Source organism: Sinocyclocheilus anshuiensis, unplaced genomic scaffold, assembly GCF_001515605.1.
Source record: "Sinocyclocheilus anshuiensis isolate Anshui unplaced genomic scaffold, SAMN03320099.WGS_v1.1 scaffold1110, whole genome shotgun sequence".
NCBI lineage: Eukaryota > Metazoa > Chordata > Actinopteri > Cypriniformes > Cyprinidae > Sinocyclocheilus > Sinocyclocheilus anshuiensis.
The window spans coordinates 162,442-176,197 of record NW_015536525.1 but is presented as its reverse complement, the minus strand read 5'-3'; the positions used below and the strand labels follow the sequence as shown (position 1 = coordinate 176,197).

General features: G+C 34.8%; 1 protein-coding gene and 1 pseudogene across 1 annotated transcript in view; both read left to right on the top strand.

Moving 5' to 3' along the window:
* The first annotated feature begins 432 nt into the window (after window positions 1-432).
* LOC107694062 (cytoskeleton-associated protein 2-like) lies at window positions 433-7,895 on the top strand (annotated as a pseudogene).
* A 5,274-nt stretch (window positions 7,896-13,169) lies between these two features.
* LOC107694135 (choline transporter-like protein 4) overlaps window positions 13,170-13,756 on the top strand; it is a 25,904-nt gene continuing 25,317 nt past the window's right edge. The window contains exon 1 of the mRNA XM_016493745.1: window positions 13,170-13,440. Coding sequence (XP_016349231.1) covers window positions 13,395-13,440 — 46 coding nt within the window. The 5' untranslated portion in view covers window positions 13,170-13,394. The remainder of the gene's footprint in view (window positions 13,441-13,756) is intronic.

Genomic DNA, 13,756 nt, shown 5'->3' with positions numbered 1-13,756 from the left:
TATATTTAAGAAAAATGTTTATATATTAAATATATTTGTCTAATATAAATTATATAAATATACAGTATACATGTAAATATTTTCAATATATATACTGTATGTGTGTGTCTTTATATATATACATAATAAATATACACAGTACACACACATATATTTTGTAAACAAAAACTTTTATTTGTGAGCAGAATCTCATTTATCTCAAGCCACACCGACAACTCTGACAACCGGATGCTTACATAATGTTTCACTTTAAAATGGAAGATTATACACATGGTAGGATATCGTCTAAAAATACTGATGTTTATTGTCAAGTTCAACAAAGTTTTAATTTGCTTGTCGATATTGGCTACTACAACCCATTGACAATAATGCAGCAGGCGGAAATTCTTTTAGACTACTAATTGAAGCCGGAAGTGAGTCTGCTGACACGCGGAAGGCCTACCAGCTGAGCGCGGGTTTGTTTGATAGAGCGAGCGTTCTTCAAATTAATTTTTTCAAACTCAGATTCGTATACTTGTCTTACCTGGCTGACTGAGGAAACCGTAGATAACGTAAGTAGCTTGTTTTGGCAACTGTTATCAATGGGTTGCCAGTATTGTCATGATTTGGATATTTAATATAAGTGTTAGTACAATGGGATCTCTTTTAGTACTGATATAAAAGTGGGAAATATTTGGAATTAATCTGTTTGACATGTTATGAGGTATTTATGTATGTAGTATTTAGGTATTAATACCCAGTTTCTATTTTATAACAAAATTTGATGTGCTTAAAATAAAAGTCCCAAAATATTATGCTTTGTGTAATTTTACCTGTATAATTTTGGTGTAGTTTACAGCCTATGTGAGTCTATCTATCTATCTATCTATCTATCTATCTATCTATCTATCGTATGTCAATCGATTAAAAAATGACCTAATTAATCACATATTTTTCTGAAATTAATTAATTCCACCTAACATTAACGTTTTTAAATATACTTTATATATTTAATATTTGTTTAATGACATCTTTTTTATGACTGAAGGCGAGTATCACTGATACCAATACTACTGATGTTTCTAGGAAATTGTTCTTTTTCCCCCCTAAATTTTAACCATTGACTGTAGAGCAGGGCAAGAATGCATTTGGTGTCCCTAGTCAATGCTTGTGTTTACCACCAGCAAAAAATCCTGCCAATTTCAAAATAAACACCCTGTGCAGACTCCTGATCATATTTCACATCACTGTGACACTGTGTCCTTACTAGGAGGCCAGAATAGCATGACGAGAGGTTTATTTTCCCAACTTACCCATGTTAGAACACAACCCTAGCTCCACCCATGTGCTAACTGCATTAAAAAATGTTAACGCCATTAAACGGGAAAAAATTAATCGCCTGCATTGACGCACTAATTTTGACAGCACTTTTTTTAATATATATATATACACACGTGTGTGTGTGTGTGTGTGTGTGTGTGTGTATATATATATTTATATGTATATATGTTTTAAAAATGGAAATGTTGATATTTTGTAACTACTTTTTTTGTTTGTTTGTTTGAATGTTATAACAATGTTCTGCAGGGGAAGACCATCATCTGTCCTTGCACTTGTAGATGCACAGAATGGCGTCAGTGGTGAGAAAGGTGATCATTGCATTTTATGTAGGCCGGCTCTTTCATAGATTTCTAACATTTTTTACATTTAGAAGTGTGAAAGATGTCTGTGTGCTTGAAATGTAGTTTGCATAATTCAGCTTCTTTATTCTTTCTATTCAGAGCAACAAGGAAAACAGTAAATCAGTAGGTGGCCCAAAAAAACAAGTCATCAGTGGTACCGTATCAAAACAAAAAGTGATATGTAGATCTGCACCCCTTCAGTCGAAGAATGATCTTACGGAGGACAACTCTGGAACAAGAGAGAAGGAAAAGGATGTTAGACCGAAGACCAAAACTAATGCTGATCCTACCAAGCGTAACACGTTAAGCCAGGCCTTCCGTACACAGCAGACTGTAAGACACAGGAATCTTGTGAAAGAAGTTCAAAAACCACCCTCTAGTGTCTCTGCCATCCAGCAATCTAATCCTGGTATGTATAAGGGTCGTGTACTACAGTCTAAAATCGACTGTTTCAGAAAACCCAGTGCTGCTGATGTGAAGACCACAGAAAAGAAAGTGATTTCAAAACTGGATGTGACAAGACCAAAACCTGAATGGCCTAAAGTTCGGTCCAAGTCTGTTTCTTCCCTGCCAACGTCCACTAAAGCCAGAGTAAACTCTGCTGTGTCATCTAGACCGAAATCTGTCTCTGATATCCAGCTGAATGCCACTGAAAAACCAGTCCAGGTGTCCGTTTTCCATAAACGGATACCTCAGAACGTCCCAGGCACTGTCACCCAAGCAGGTGCTTGTGCTCTTCCCAGGTCAGCCTCTCTAGCTACAGGGCACTCGGCCATCAGCAAACCCATCGCTTCGAAGAAGAAGGAGAAGACGGTGCAGGTGGAGAAACCCAAAACAGCCACCACTGAACAGAAAGTCTGCAGGCCTGTCACAAGTACAGCCAGCCAGTACAAAGTTCAAATAAAGACGGCTGAGGAAAGAAGGCGAGTTGTTTACATTACCATTGAATTGTTTGGGGTCAGTAAGATTATTTATGTATTTTATTTATTTAATAATTTTTTTTAATTATTATTCACTCACAATGGATTAAATTTATCAAAGACATTTACTGTCTTACAAGAATTCTGATAAAAAATGTATCATGCTTTCAACAAAAATATTATTCTGCACAACTGTTTTAAACAGTGATTAATAAATAAATAATGTGTCCAAGAAATATTTTCTTGAGCATCCATCCAGCATATTAGAATGATTTCTGAAGTCAAATCACGTGACACTGAAGATTGGAGTAATGCTGCTGAAAAATCAGCTTTGCAAGCACAAGAATAAAGTAAATTTTAAACTACATTAAAATAGAAAGGTTATTTTAAATTATTATATGTGAACCTGAACCACAAAACCAGTCTTAAGTGTCAGTTTTCAGAAATTGAGATTTATAAAATGGATAGTTCTGGTCCTTGATTCTGATTGGTTGAGCCAAGTTCGAAGCTGTTGTAAATTACTCTACAAACATACACCTTTGTTTACATTTCTGTGTTACTCGGTAACCACTTTGTTGGAACCACAACTGCTTCTGAGGAACTACATTGTTTATTAATATCATTGCACTTTACTTGCTCTGTTTTATTCTGTGAAACCTTACTACATATATGAAATAACCGTTTTATAAAAGCAATAAGCCCCGTGAAGCTGTGGTTTACAGTGAATTTATAACAGCTAAGGGGGCTTCGCATCATGCCTAACAACGCCCCTTAGCTGTTATAAATTCACTGTAAACCACGACTTCTTGGGGCGTATTGCTTTATTATACATCATCTGAAAGCTAAATAAATGAGCTTTCCATTGATGTATGGTTTAAGATAGGACAATATTTGGCTGAGATGCAACTATTTGAAAATCTGGAATCTGATGGTGCAAAAAAATGAAAATATTAAGAAAATTGCCTTTAAAGTTGTCCAAATGAAGTTCTTGGCAATGCATATTACTAATCAAAACTGAAGTTTTGATATATTTGCGGTAGGAAATTTACAAAATGTCTTCATGGATCTTTACTTAGCATAAAATAAAAAATCTATAATTTTGACCCATACAATGTATTTTTGGCTATTGCTACAAATATACCCATGCTACTTATGACTGTTTTTGTGCTCCAGGGTCACATATTATTTCACAATATTACTGTTTTACTGTATTTTTGATCAAATAAATGCAGCCTTGTTGAGCATAGGAGACTTTTTTTTTTCCAAGAACATTAAAAAAAACTTCGACACCAAACTTTTGAACAATAGTGTAATTTATAAACTTCAGCCAAGCATAACTTGATCAGTTTTAACTGGACAAGTGTGTCAATCTGCTGATAGAAGAGGATATATTGATGTGATTGCTCAATGTTTTATTTTCAGAGCAAAGCTTGCAGAGTGGAAGGGAAAGACTCTGAAGAGGTCTCCAATCTTGGAAAAGTCTGCAACCTTTTCAAGAAATCCAAAACCGGCTCCGCTGCCTAAAACTGGACCCAAAGCAACAATTGGTGCCCAGTCTGAGCCTGTCGTCCAGTCTGAGGCTGTAAAACCAACCGCTGCATTGAAGACTGACAACCAAACTAATGATATTGAAGTCCCTGACAATAAAACAGTGTGTTCTAGGAGATCAAGCAATATTATGAATACCTCACTAGACTTGCTGGACACCAGTGATATGGATTTGCCAGTTGACCCAGAGATAAGGATGGAGTCGGTAAGAACCATAAAGAGAGTCTTATTTGTGAAACCGATAGACAGACAGATATTCACTGTTGTGCACTAACAGTCAAAAGTTTTCGAACAGTAAGATTTTTAATGTTTTTTAAATAAGTCTCTTCTGCTCACCAAGCCTGCATTTATTTGATCCGAAGTACAGCAAAAACAGTAAAATTTTGAAATATTTGTACTATTTAAAAATAACTGTTTTCTATTTGAATATATTTTAAAATGTTATTTATTGCTGTGATATGGCAAAGCTGAATTGTGGTTTACAGTGAATTTATAACAGCTAAGGGGCGTTGTTAGGCATGATGCGAAGCAGAGTGCCTACAACCCCCTTAGCTGTTATAAATTCACTGTAAACCACGACTTCTTGGGGCGTATTGCTTTATTATACATCATCTGAAAGCTAAATAAATGAGCTTTCCATTGATGTATGGTTTAAGATAGGACAATATTTGGCTGAGATGCAACTATTTGAAAATCTGGAATCTGATGGTGCAAAAAAATGAAAATATTAAGAAAATTGCCTTTAAAGTTGTCCAAATGAAGTTCTTGGCAATGCATATTACTAATCAAAACTGAAGTTTTGATATATTTGCGGTAGGAAATTTACAAAATGTCTTCATGGATCTTTACTTAGCATAAAATAAAAAATCTATAATTTTGACCCATACAATGTATTTTTGGCTATTGCTACAAATATACCCATGCTACTTATGACTGTTTTTGTGCTCCAGGGTCACATATTATTTCACAATATTACTGTTTTACTGTATTTTTGATCAAATAAATGCAGCCTTGTTGAGCATAGGAGACTTTTTTTTTTCCAAGAACATTAAAAAAAACTTCGACACCAAACTTTTGAACAATAGTGTAATTTATAAACTTCAGCCAAGCATAACTTGATCAGTTTTAACTGGACAAGTGTGTCAATCTGCTGATAGAAGAGGATATATTGATGTGATTGCTCAATGTTTTATTTTCAGAGCAAAGCTTGCAGAGTGGAAGGGAAAGACTCTGAAGAGGTCTCCAATCTTGGAAAAGTCTGCAACCTTTTCAAGAAATCCAAAACCGGCTCCGCTGCCTAAAACTGGACCCAAAGCAACAATTGGTGCCCAGTCTGAGCCTGTCGTCCAGTCTGAGGCTGTAAAACCAACCGCTGCATTGAAGACTGACAACCAAACTAATGATATTGAAGTCCCTGACAATAAAACAGTGTGTTCTAGGAGATCAAGCAATATTATGAATACCTCACTAGACTTGCTGGACACCAGTGATATGGATTTGCCAGTTGACCCAGAGATAAGGATGGAGTCGGTAAGAACCATAAAGAGAGTCTTATTTGTGAAACCGATAGACAGACAGATATTCACTGTTGTGCACTAACAGTCAAAAGTTTTCGAACAGTAAGATTTTTAATGTTTTTTAAATAAGTCTCTTCTGCTCACCAAGCCTGCATTTATTTGATCCGAAGTACAGCAAAAACAGTAAAATTTTGAAATATTTGTACTATTTAAAAATAACTGTTTTCTATTTGAATATATTTTAAAATGTTATTTATTGCTGTGATATGGCAAAGCTGAATTTTTCAACTCCAGTCTTCAGTGTCACATGATCCTTCAGAAATCATTCTAATATGCTGATTTGCTGTTCAAGAAACATTTATTATTATTATCATCATCATCAATATTTAAAACAGTTGAGTAAATTTTTTTCTGGATTCTTTGAATAGAAAGATACAAAGATCAGCGTTTATCTGAAATAAAAAGCTTTTGTAACATTATACACTATACTATTCAAAAGCTTGGAGTCAGTATAATATTTTTATTACATATATTATTTAACTTATAGAAATTAATAGTTTTATTTAGCAAGGATGCTTTAAATTGATCAAAAGTGATGATAAAGACATAGTTACAAAAGATTTCTATTTCAGATAAATGCTGTTCTTCTGAACTTTGGTCATCAAAGAAACCTGAAAAAAATTATACTCGGCTGTTTTCAACAATAATAATAATACCGGTAATATATATTATTATTATTGTTGTTGTTATTATTATTATTATAATGTTTTTTGAGCAGCAAATCAGAATATCAGAATGATTTCTGAAGGATCATGTGACTGGAGTAATGATGCTAAAAATTCAGCTTTGAAATCACAGGAATAAATTACATTTTAAAATATATTCAAATAGAAAACATTTATTTTAGATAGTACAAATATTTCAAAATTTGACTGTTTTTGCTGTACTTTTGATCAAATAAATGCAGGCTTGGTGAGCAGAAGAGACTTCTTTAAAAAACATTACAAATCTTACTGTTCAAAAACTTTTGAATGGTAGTGTATATTGACATTTTTTAAAAATTGTAATTTCTGCTTTGCTTATATGCAATATGCAGTTGGTGTTGAACTTGTGTGATAAATTGAGGCAATGGAGATGCCCTCATCATGTGAAGATGGTGAGTCTCATCCAGATTCTTTATGCAGGAGTTGCAAATTAATGCTAATATTACCAGAATAAACCAACTTATTCTCTTTTCGAGTCATGATGTGATTTTTATAAATGGCTTATATGATTTTGGCCATCCTCGACAGGTGTAAATGTTGACAAATCTGATGTGGTGGCAGAGAAAAGAGTGGAAGTGCAGGAAACAGATAAAGTGTTTGAAATTCTGGAAGAGGAGGAACTGGGAGATGAGGAAGACACTAAGAAGGCTGTCATAAAGAATGATGATGATTATCATGACAGTGATGAGAAGATGAAGAGCACCACTCCAGAGATGGCAGGGGCATCCATTGTGAAATACAATGTGAAAACAACTCCATATTTGCAAAGGTGAGTTTAGGGTAATTTAACGGTATGTACAAAGACACATACACACGTGTAAGAAGTTCAAGTATTAATTTGGTTTTCTCGTCATTTAGAGTGAAAAAGATAATTGAATGCAAAACAGCACCAGGCAGTGGCTCACGACGCAGAAACATCATCAAAGACCTGAAGTTTCTGACACCTGTGCGAAGATCGACGCGAATCCAACATAAGTCCTCTCGTCTGCCTGGTATGCTGAATGACCACGATACTTGCGTCTCCTCATTGGCTGAGCTGATGCAGAGGGAAGATGCAGATGCGAATGCTTACATCTACAGAAAAAATCCAGCACTACTGGAAGAACTGCCTGATCAGCCTGAAGACTTTGCAAAAGTATACAGTTAAGCAATATAAGCTAATGTTGATGTCGCTTTCAAATTGGACATTTATAGCATATGTAACCTTCATTTAAAGTATTTTATGTGACACTATTAAAAAAGTTTATTTTTTTAAGTATTTAAGTGTTTGTTGCATTGGGCTGCTAAATAGAGTAATCTCTTAACTGCCGTGGCTTGACAGCTCAAGGACAAATAAAGCTGCATGTGGTGAAGACGGGCCCAAGCCACCAGTGCAGCCACCACTCCGGTGGCATCAAGAAAACAGTCTGGTTTGAAGGGTTACAGCAATGAAAGGTTTAATCTAATAAATAACAGATTGGAGATTAAAATGATAGCAGATTTGTCTCATTTTAAATGAATACTAAAAACTGAGATGAAAAATTCACTTTAGCCAGAAATTGACTTTTGCTATGGTAAAATAAATGTTCAGCGATTATCTTTAAGAGATTTTTGAATTTTGGCGCACTTTTTTTTCTCTATATATAGTGTTGATATGGCAACTAGTAAATACTGTAAGCCCCGGATATCTACTCGCCCTAGAACCGCCCCTGGTATATGTCTATGAGGTAACCATAGCAACAGTTCATTGCACCGAGTTCTTTGTGCGGAAAATTTCACAGCAAATGTTTCACTTTTGAAACCTAGAATTTCTATGTTTCTTGTGAACAGCTGAACTGAATCTTTCGTCTAAGGCGAAATTCCCTTTTGCATGGACCTGTGTTGAAATGACTTTATTTTGCCTGCGAAATTTCGAGAAGGGTCTGGCTGCAGCCTTGCATTTGCACTCTCAGACTTGCACTCTCAGACACTTGCGCTTCCGCTAGCGACGTCACTTGCAGTCTTTATTTTTTATTTTGTTCTATTTATTTATTCTTTTTGTTTGAATCTCTCGACATTTTACAACAGTAGCCAGGTGGTGAAGACAAGACAAAAGAAACTAAATTGCGAAGTCACTTGCAATCGCCACTTGCACTCTCCGACACCTGCGACGTCACTTGCAATCGACACAAATCGTGCGTGTTGACAATGGAGACAAGACGCTGTGGTGGTGATTAAACAATTAAAACTAATTTTATACTATAACATACAGGGTCCTGCAAGCCATCTGTAGGAGAAAAAGACAAGACCCACAAATCCGTGGCCACAGAACAGCATAATATGAACACAATGCGCAAAAGTCTCTCTCTAAGCGTTTTCCTCCTGTAGACATATAAGACATAAACACTTAACATGGCTTAATGTATTAAGATGCTATTAAAATATCAAATTCAATATACAGTTTATTAATATGAATATGTATATAGTATTTTCCTCCCACACCGCAAAGCGTGGCATAATGTGGCATAATGGACTAAGATGATAAAGACCAAACTCGATGCTCTTCATTATTAAAATATAGCCCACATAACTAATATACAGGCAAGCAGGTGAGCCCAGAATAAATGCAACATGCAAAGTTTCGCGTTAAGCGTTTTTTCATATAGAATGAACTGTCTACAGCTCTTTTATATCATTGTCTTTGTCCATTAAGCTACATTACGTGTTTTATTTATAATGATTTTCTATGGGAGGAAAATTTTTAACGTGCAATTTAATGCATTGCGTTCTGGGCTCGTCTGCTTGCCTGTACGGAGTTGATCCTTTTAAAATCACTTAATGCATTTCATAATGCACGTTCATATTTGCTGTTCTGTATATACTTTGAGTCAACAACAAGACATATAGGCTACTGAATTGTCTTTATCATCCGTTATTATACAACATTAAGCGTTTTGCTGTATGGGAGGACAAGTGAAAGTCACTTTATTTATTTGTTTTATGTATCACTATTAAAAATCTATCACAAACATCAGTGTTTTATTTAAAACGTCGTTGAAATAGTTGGACAAAATACAGTTTGAGTTGCACGAAACGAAAACCTAAAAACACTCCATCCTGTAAAACAAACCCTTTGTCCAAATACCCACGCTTGCAGTCTTAGCCACTTGAGAGCGCGTGCGCAAGACTGTCCCAGGTCTTAAAAACGCTAAGGGTTTTTTTTTTTTTTTAATTCAAGGCACAATAACAAGCGGCAACCTCCCGCTCTCTCTCGTGAAGCCAACAAGTCTTCGGAAATCTACGGGTGACGTCACGGACACTACGTCCATGTTTTTATACAGTCTATGACAATAACATACAATATGTTATCAAGAAAACAACATTAAAATAAGAAAACAAAAAAGATAGGACGAATTACAACCAACAAAACAGTTGCCAGGGGTAGGAAAGTATAAAACTTCAAAACAAAAATACAAGATATGCATACATACACATACGTATATATAAAATCAAATAAATATATTGTAAAGTTCACAAACTTTCAAAGTTCTTACAGCTTTCTTATTCACAGAGTCTCTGATACTGTCAAAATACATACATATTCAGTCAACAAAACCATAAAAAAATTTTTTTTTTTATTGGTAAATTAACACTTATGAATGTGAAATTTGGTCAATAGAATAAGTAAATTAATTAAGTAAAAGTACTGTTCCTCTTGGTCAGGATAGTCAGTAAAGCCAAAGAGTACATTTTCCCATAGGAGTGAAGAAGGTCTTAAACTGAATATTTTCGCTAATAGATTTTTGGACCTTACAACATAGTGTAACTGAGTATGTACAGTGCCAAAATAAGTGCAAGGCAGTATTTCAGTCAACAAAACCATAAAATTGGGTTTTTTATTGGTAAATTTACACTTATGAATGTGAAATTTGGTCAATAGAATAAGTAAATTAATTAAGTAAAAGTACTGTTCCTCTTGGTCAGGATAGTCAGTAAAGCCAAAGAGTACATTTTCCCATAGGAGTGAAGAAGGTCTTAAACTGAATATTTTCGCTAATAGATTTTTGGACCTTACAACATAGTGTAACTGAGTATGTACAGTGCCAAAATAAGTGCAAGGCAGTTTCCTCATATTCATTACAAAAAATACAATTCACATTTATTCCTTTTAAAACATTTTGTAAATAATGATTTGCTAGATAAAATCTATGAATAAACTTATAAGAACCTTCTTTAATCTTATTTCTAAGATGATATTTCTGTGGTAACAACCACACTTTTCTCCAGCAAATCAATTTTCCATTCAATAAAGAGACCCAATGAGTCAAAACATAAGGTACAGTGACAATTTCTCTTTGGAAAAGAGTACGGATAGCTCTATTATTATGTTTGGAGTTATAAAAAACTAATTTTACCAACATAAGATTTAGTAACATTAAAAGACACTGAATCGGGAGAATGGTCTATATCAATACATTTAAATAGCATGTGAGTACCTGAAGGGATTGAACCAATAACAACTGCAAATTCTTTTTGAGTAACTGGCATTTTACAATAAGAAAGGAATTCATCATAAGAAAAGAGTGTTCCTTCTTTACTATATAACTGACTAACCAATTTAATATCGTCAAACCAGTTCTTTAAAAAAAGAGATTTATGTTTGTAAAGAATGCTTGCATATTAATGACCAAGATAGGAGAACTTGTTTGTGGAAGGCAGATAACTTAGCTGGAATTTTATCTATATTATAATTCCACATCAAAACAAAACTAAGACCACCAGTATTTGAAAAAACATAATGAGGAATAAAATTCCAGACAGAAGTTTTTTTTTTTTTAAAGTGATGCTTAATCCAATTAATCTTAAAAGTGTGGTTCATAGTGGTGAAATCTAAGAAATTCAGGCCACAATTCTCATATGCAGGGGTGTAAATTTCATCTAACAGTTGGGGGGGACAATAAACATAAAATTTCTCAAGAGCAATTTTTGAAGGGGACACAAATAATACAGCTAAACTTGTACTTGTAAGGATATGTATACACATCATGTAAAAGAGGAAAGCAGGCATTTGGACCAAAGCACTGTGAGGCAAGGGAGGGGGAGACTAAAAATGTTTCTAAACTTAAAACGCATTTTTGCCCCATTTGTGTTGTTTTACTACTTACAAAATTAATTAAAAGTCCCCCCCCACCTTTAGGGAGAGATCTCTTTGAAGCCAGAAGTTGAATTTTCTTTTAGTTTGATCAATTATGGGGTTAAAATTGAGAGAACATCTTTAAAGCTGGTCTTTAACAATAATGATTCCTATATGTAACACTATCTTTTACAGGAATGTTACAAATATATGTTAAATCACAGTCTTTAACAGCCATTAGTTCATACTTACTAATATTGAGATAGAGGCCAGAGGCACTAGAACACTTATTAATAACATTAACTGCAATTGGAATTTGGCCACTATATTTAAAAAAAAAATAAAAAGGGGTTGTATCATCGGCTAACTGACTTATAATAATTTCTCTGCTTGCAATTGAGACACCCTTAAGAATACTTTTGTTAACATGCACAGATAATAATTGGGTACCAAGCAGGAGAAGATACGGAGAGATAGGACAACCCTGTCTAATACCTCCTTTTAAATCAAATCTAGAGGTAGTTCCATGTTTGAGTTTGATTGAGCGATTTGCATTATTATACAGGGTTTGAACTGCTGCACAAAAGAACTCACCAAACCCAAAAACCTTTAAAGAAGAAAATTAAAAAAATTACGTTCCGCAGTGTCAAAAGCTTTACGAAAATCTAAGAATAAAATAAAAATATTTACATCAATTAAATAATAATGTAATATATCTAAAACCAACCTTATATTATTCGAAATGTGCCTGTTTTTCATAAAGCCTGATTGAGTTTCATCTGTAATATATTCTAATACATTCTTAATTCTTTTAGAAAATGGAGGCAATTAATTTATAATCATTATTCAAAAGACTAATTGGCTGCCAATTATCAATAATAGTCCAATTTTTTTAAGGCTTAGGAATAAGGGTAATTAACCCCTGGATCCTGAGTCATGGTAGATGGGATGTTGGACTTATTTATGCACCAAGAGCTTGTAACACTCCAAAGAGAAAGGAAAAATTGAAATCGCATTATATGACCCCTTTAAAAACGCTAAGGTGCAGTGCCCAATCCACACTACCGCCAAGGAGCGCTATTCGAGGCTTAGTGTATCCCATCATGCATTACGTTCTGGAAAGAGGTCTCGCGATAGGTCACAGAAACCTTTCAAATGTAAGCTAAATATTAATATAATAATTAGATATTGCATATAATTTGGTAGAAAAACAAAGTATTGGACGTTTTATTGGTGCAAAGATGAGTAGTGGTGATATTTATTTTGTACAACAGTTGCAACTGCTTTTCACCACTTAATTAGAAGCACCACAAATTAAATTGTGTCATGTTATAGGGACTATTGAACAGACATTTAGAAGTTGATTTTAAAATGCCAAAAAAATAAAATAAAATAAAGCTATTTTAACACTTGCAGTTTTACAACACTATAACTGTGTCCCATCAGGTAATGAAAAGTTCGACATACACTTGTGGTCTTCATCCTCACTTGAACACTTGGGCCAAATACAGGAAATACGTCATATAAGTGGTCAAGTGCAAATACCGCAAGTGTGGGTATTTGGACAAGGCTATGGACAAAGCAAAAGTAACACAAGTTTCTCGGGCTGTTATAATCTTCCACCGGAAGAGGACGCGTGTGTGTCCGCGGGGGTCGGCGCACGAGGGCGTGAGCGTGCGTCAGGTGAGCTTGTGGAGCTCGCAGCGGCAGGTGCCGCGTGACGTCATCACAGCGCTTAGTTACTCCACCAAAGATTTACAGACAATACAACAGCACTAAACTCAGATCAGCGCGCGCTGATACCGGACTTGATCGATTCAGATGAGTGCTGCAGAGCAGTGAAACAGCTCGAGATCATTTCACGCGGTTATTATTGATCGCGAAGTGAAAAGATGGGCCGTAAGAAACAGGAGGAAGAGCAAAACAACCCCGAGTATGGTAAGACTTTCTGAGTACAGTGAGAGCATTTCTCAGGAGGATCCGCTATAGTGCAACAGGTCATCTGTTCAGACGTTCTTCAGTGTTATAATATATGAATCATATATTGATTACATATTGTAACACTGAAGAACGTCTGTATAATCTCTATGAACGTCTATATAATATGATAGAGAGTTGATAGAAGTTAGCAAGATCATGCAATATCAGGAAATTGAACAATTGTGAATTACATGCCTGGAAATTTAAAAAAGCGTGAAAGGTAATATTTCCATAGTGAATACTGTATATTTTATATTTTTTCCGAGTTCTGCTA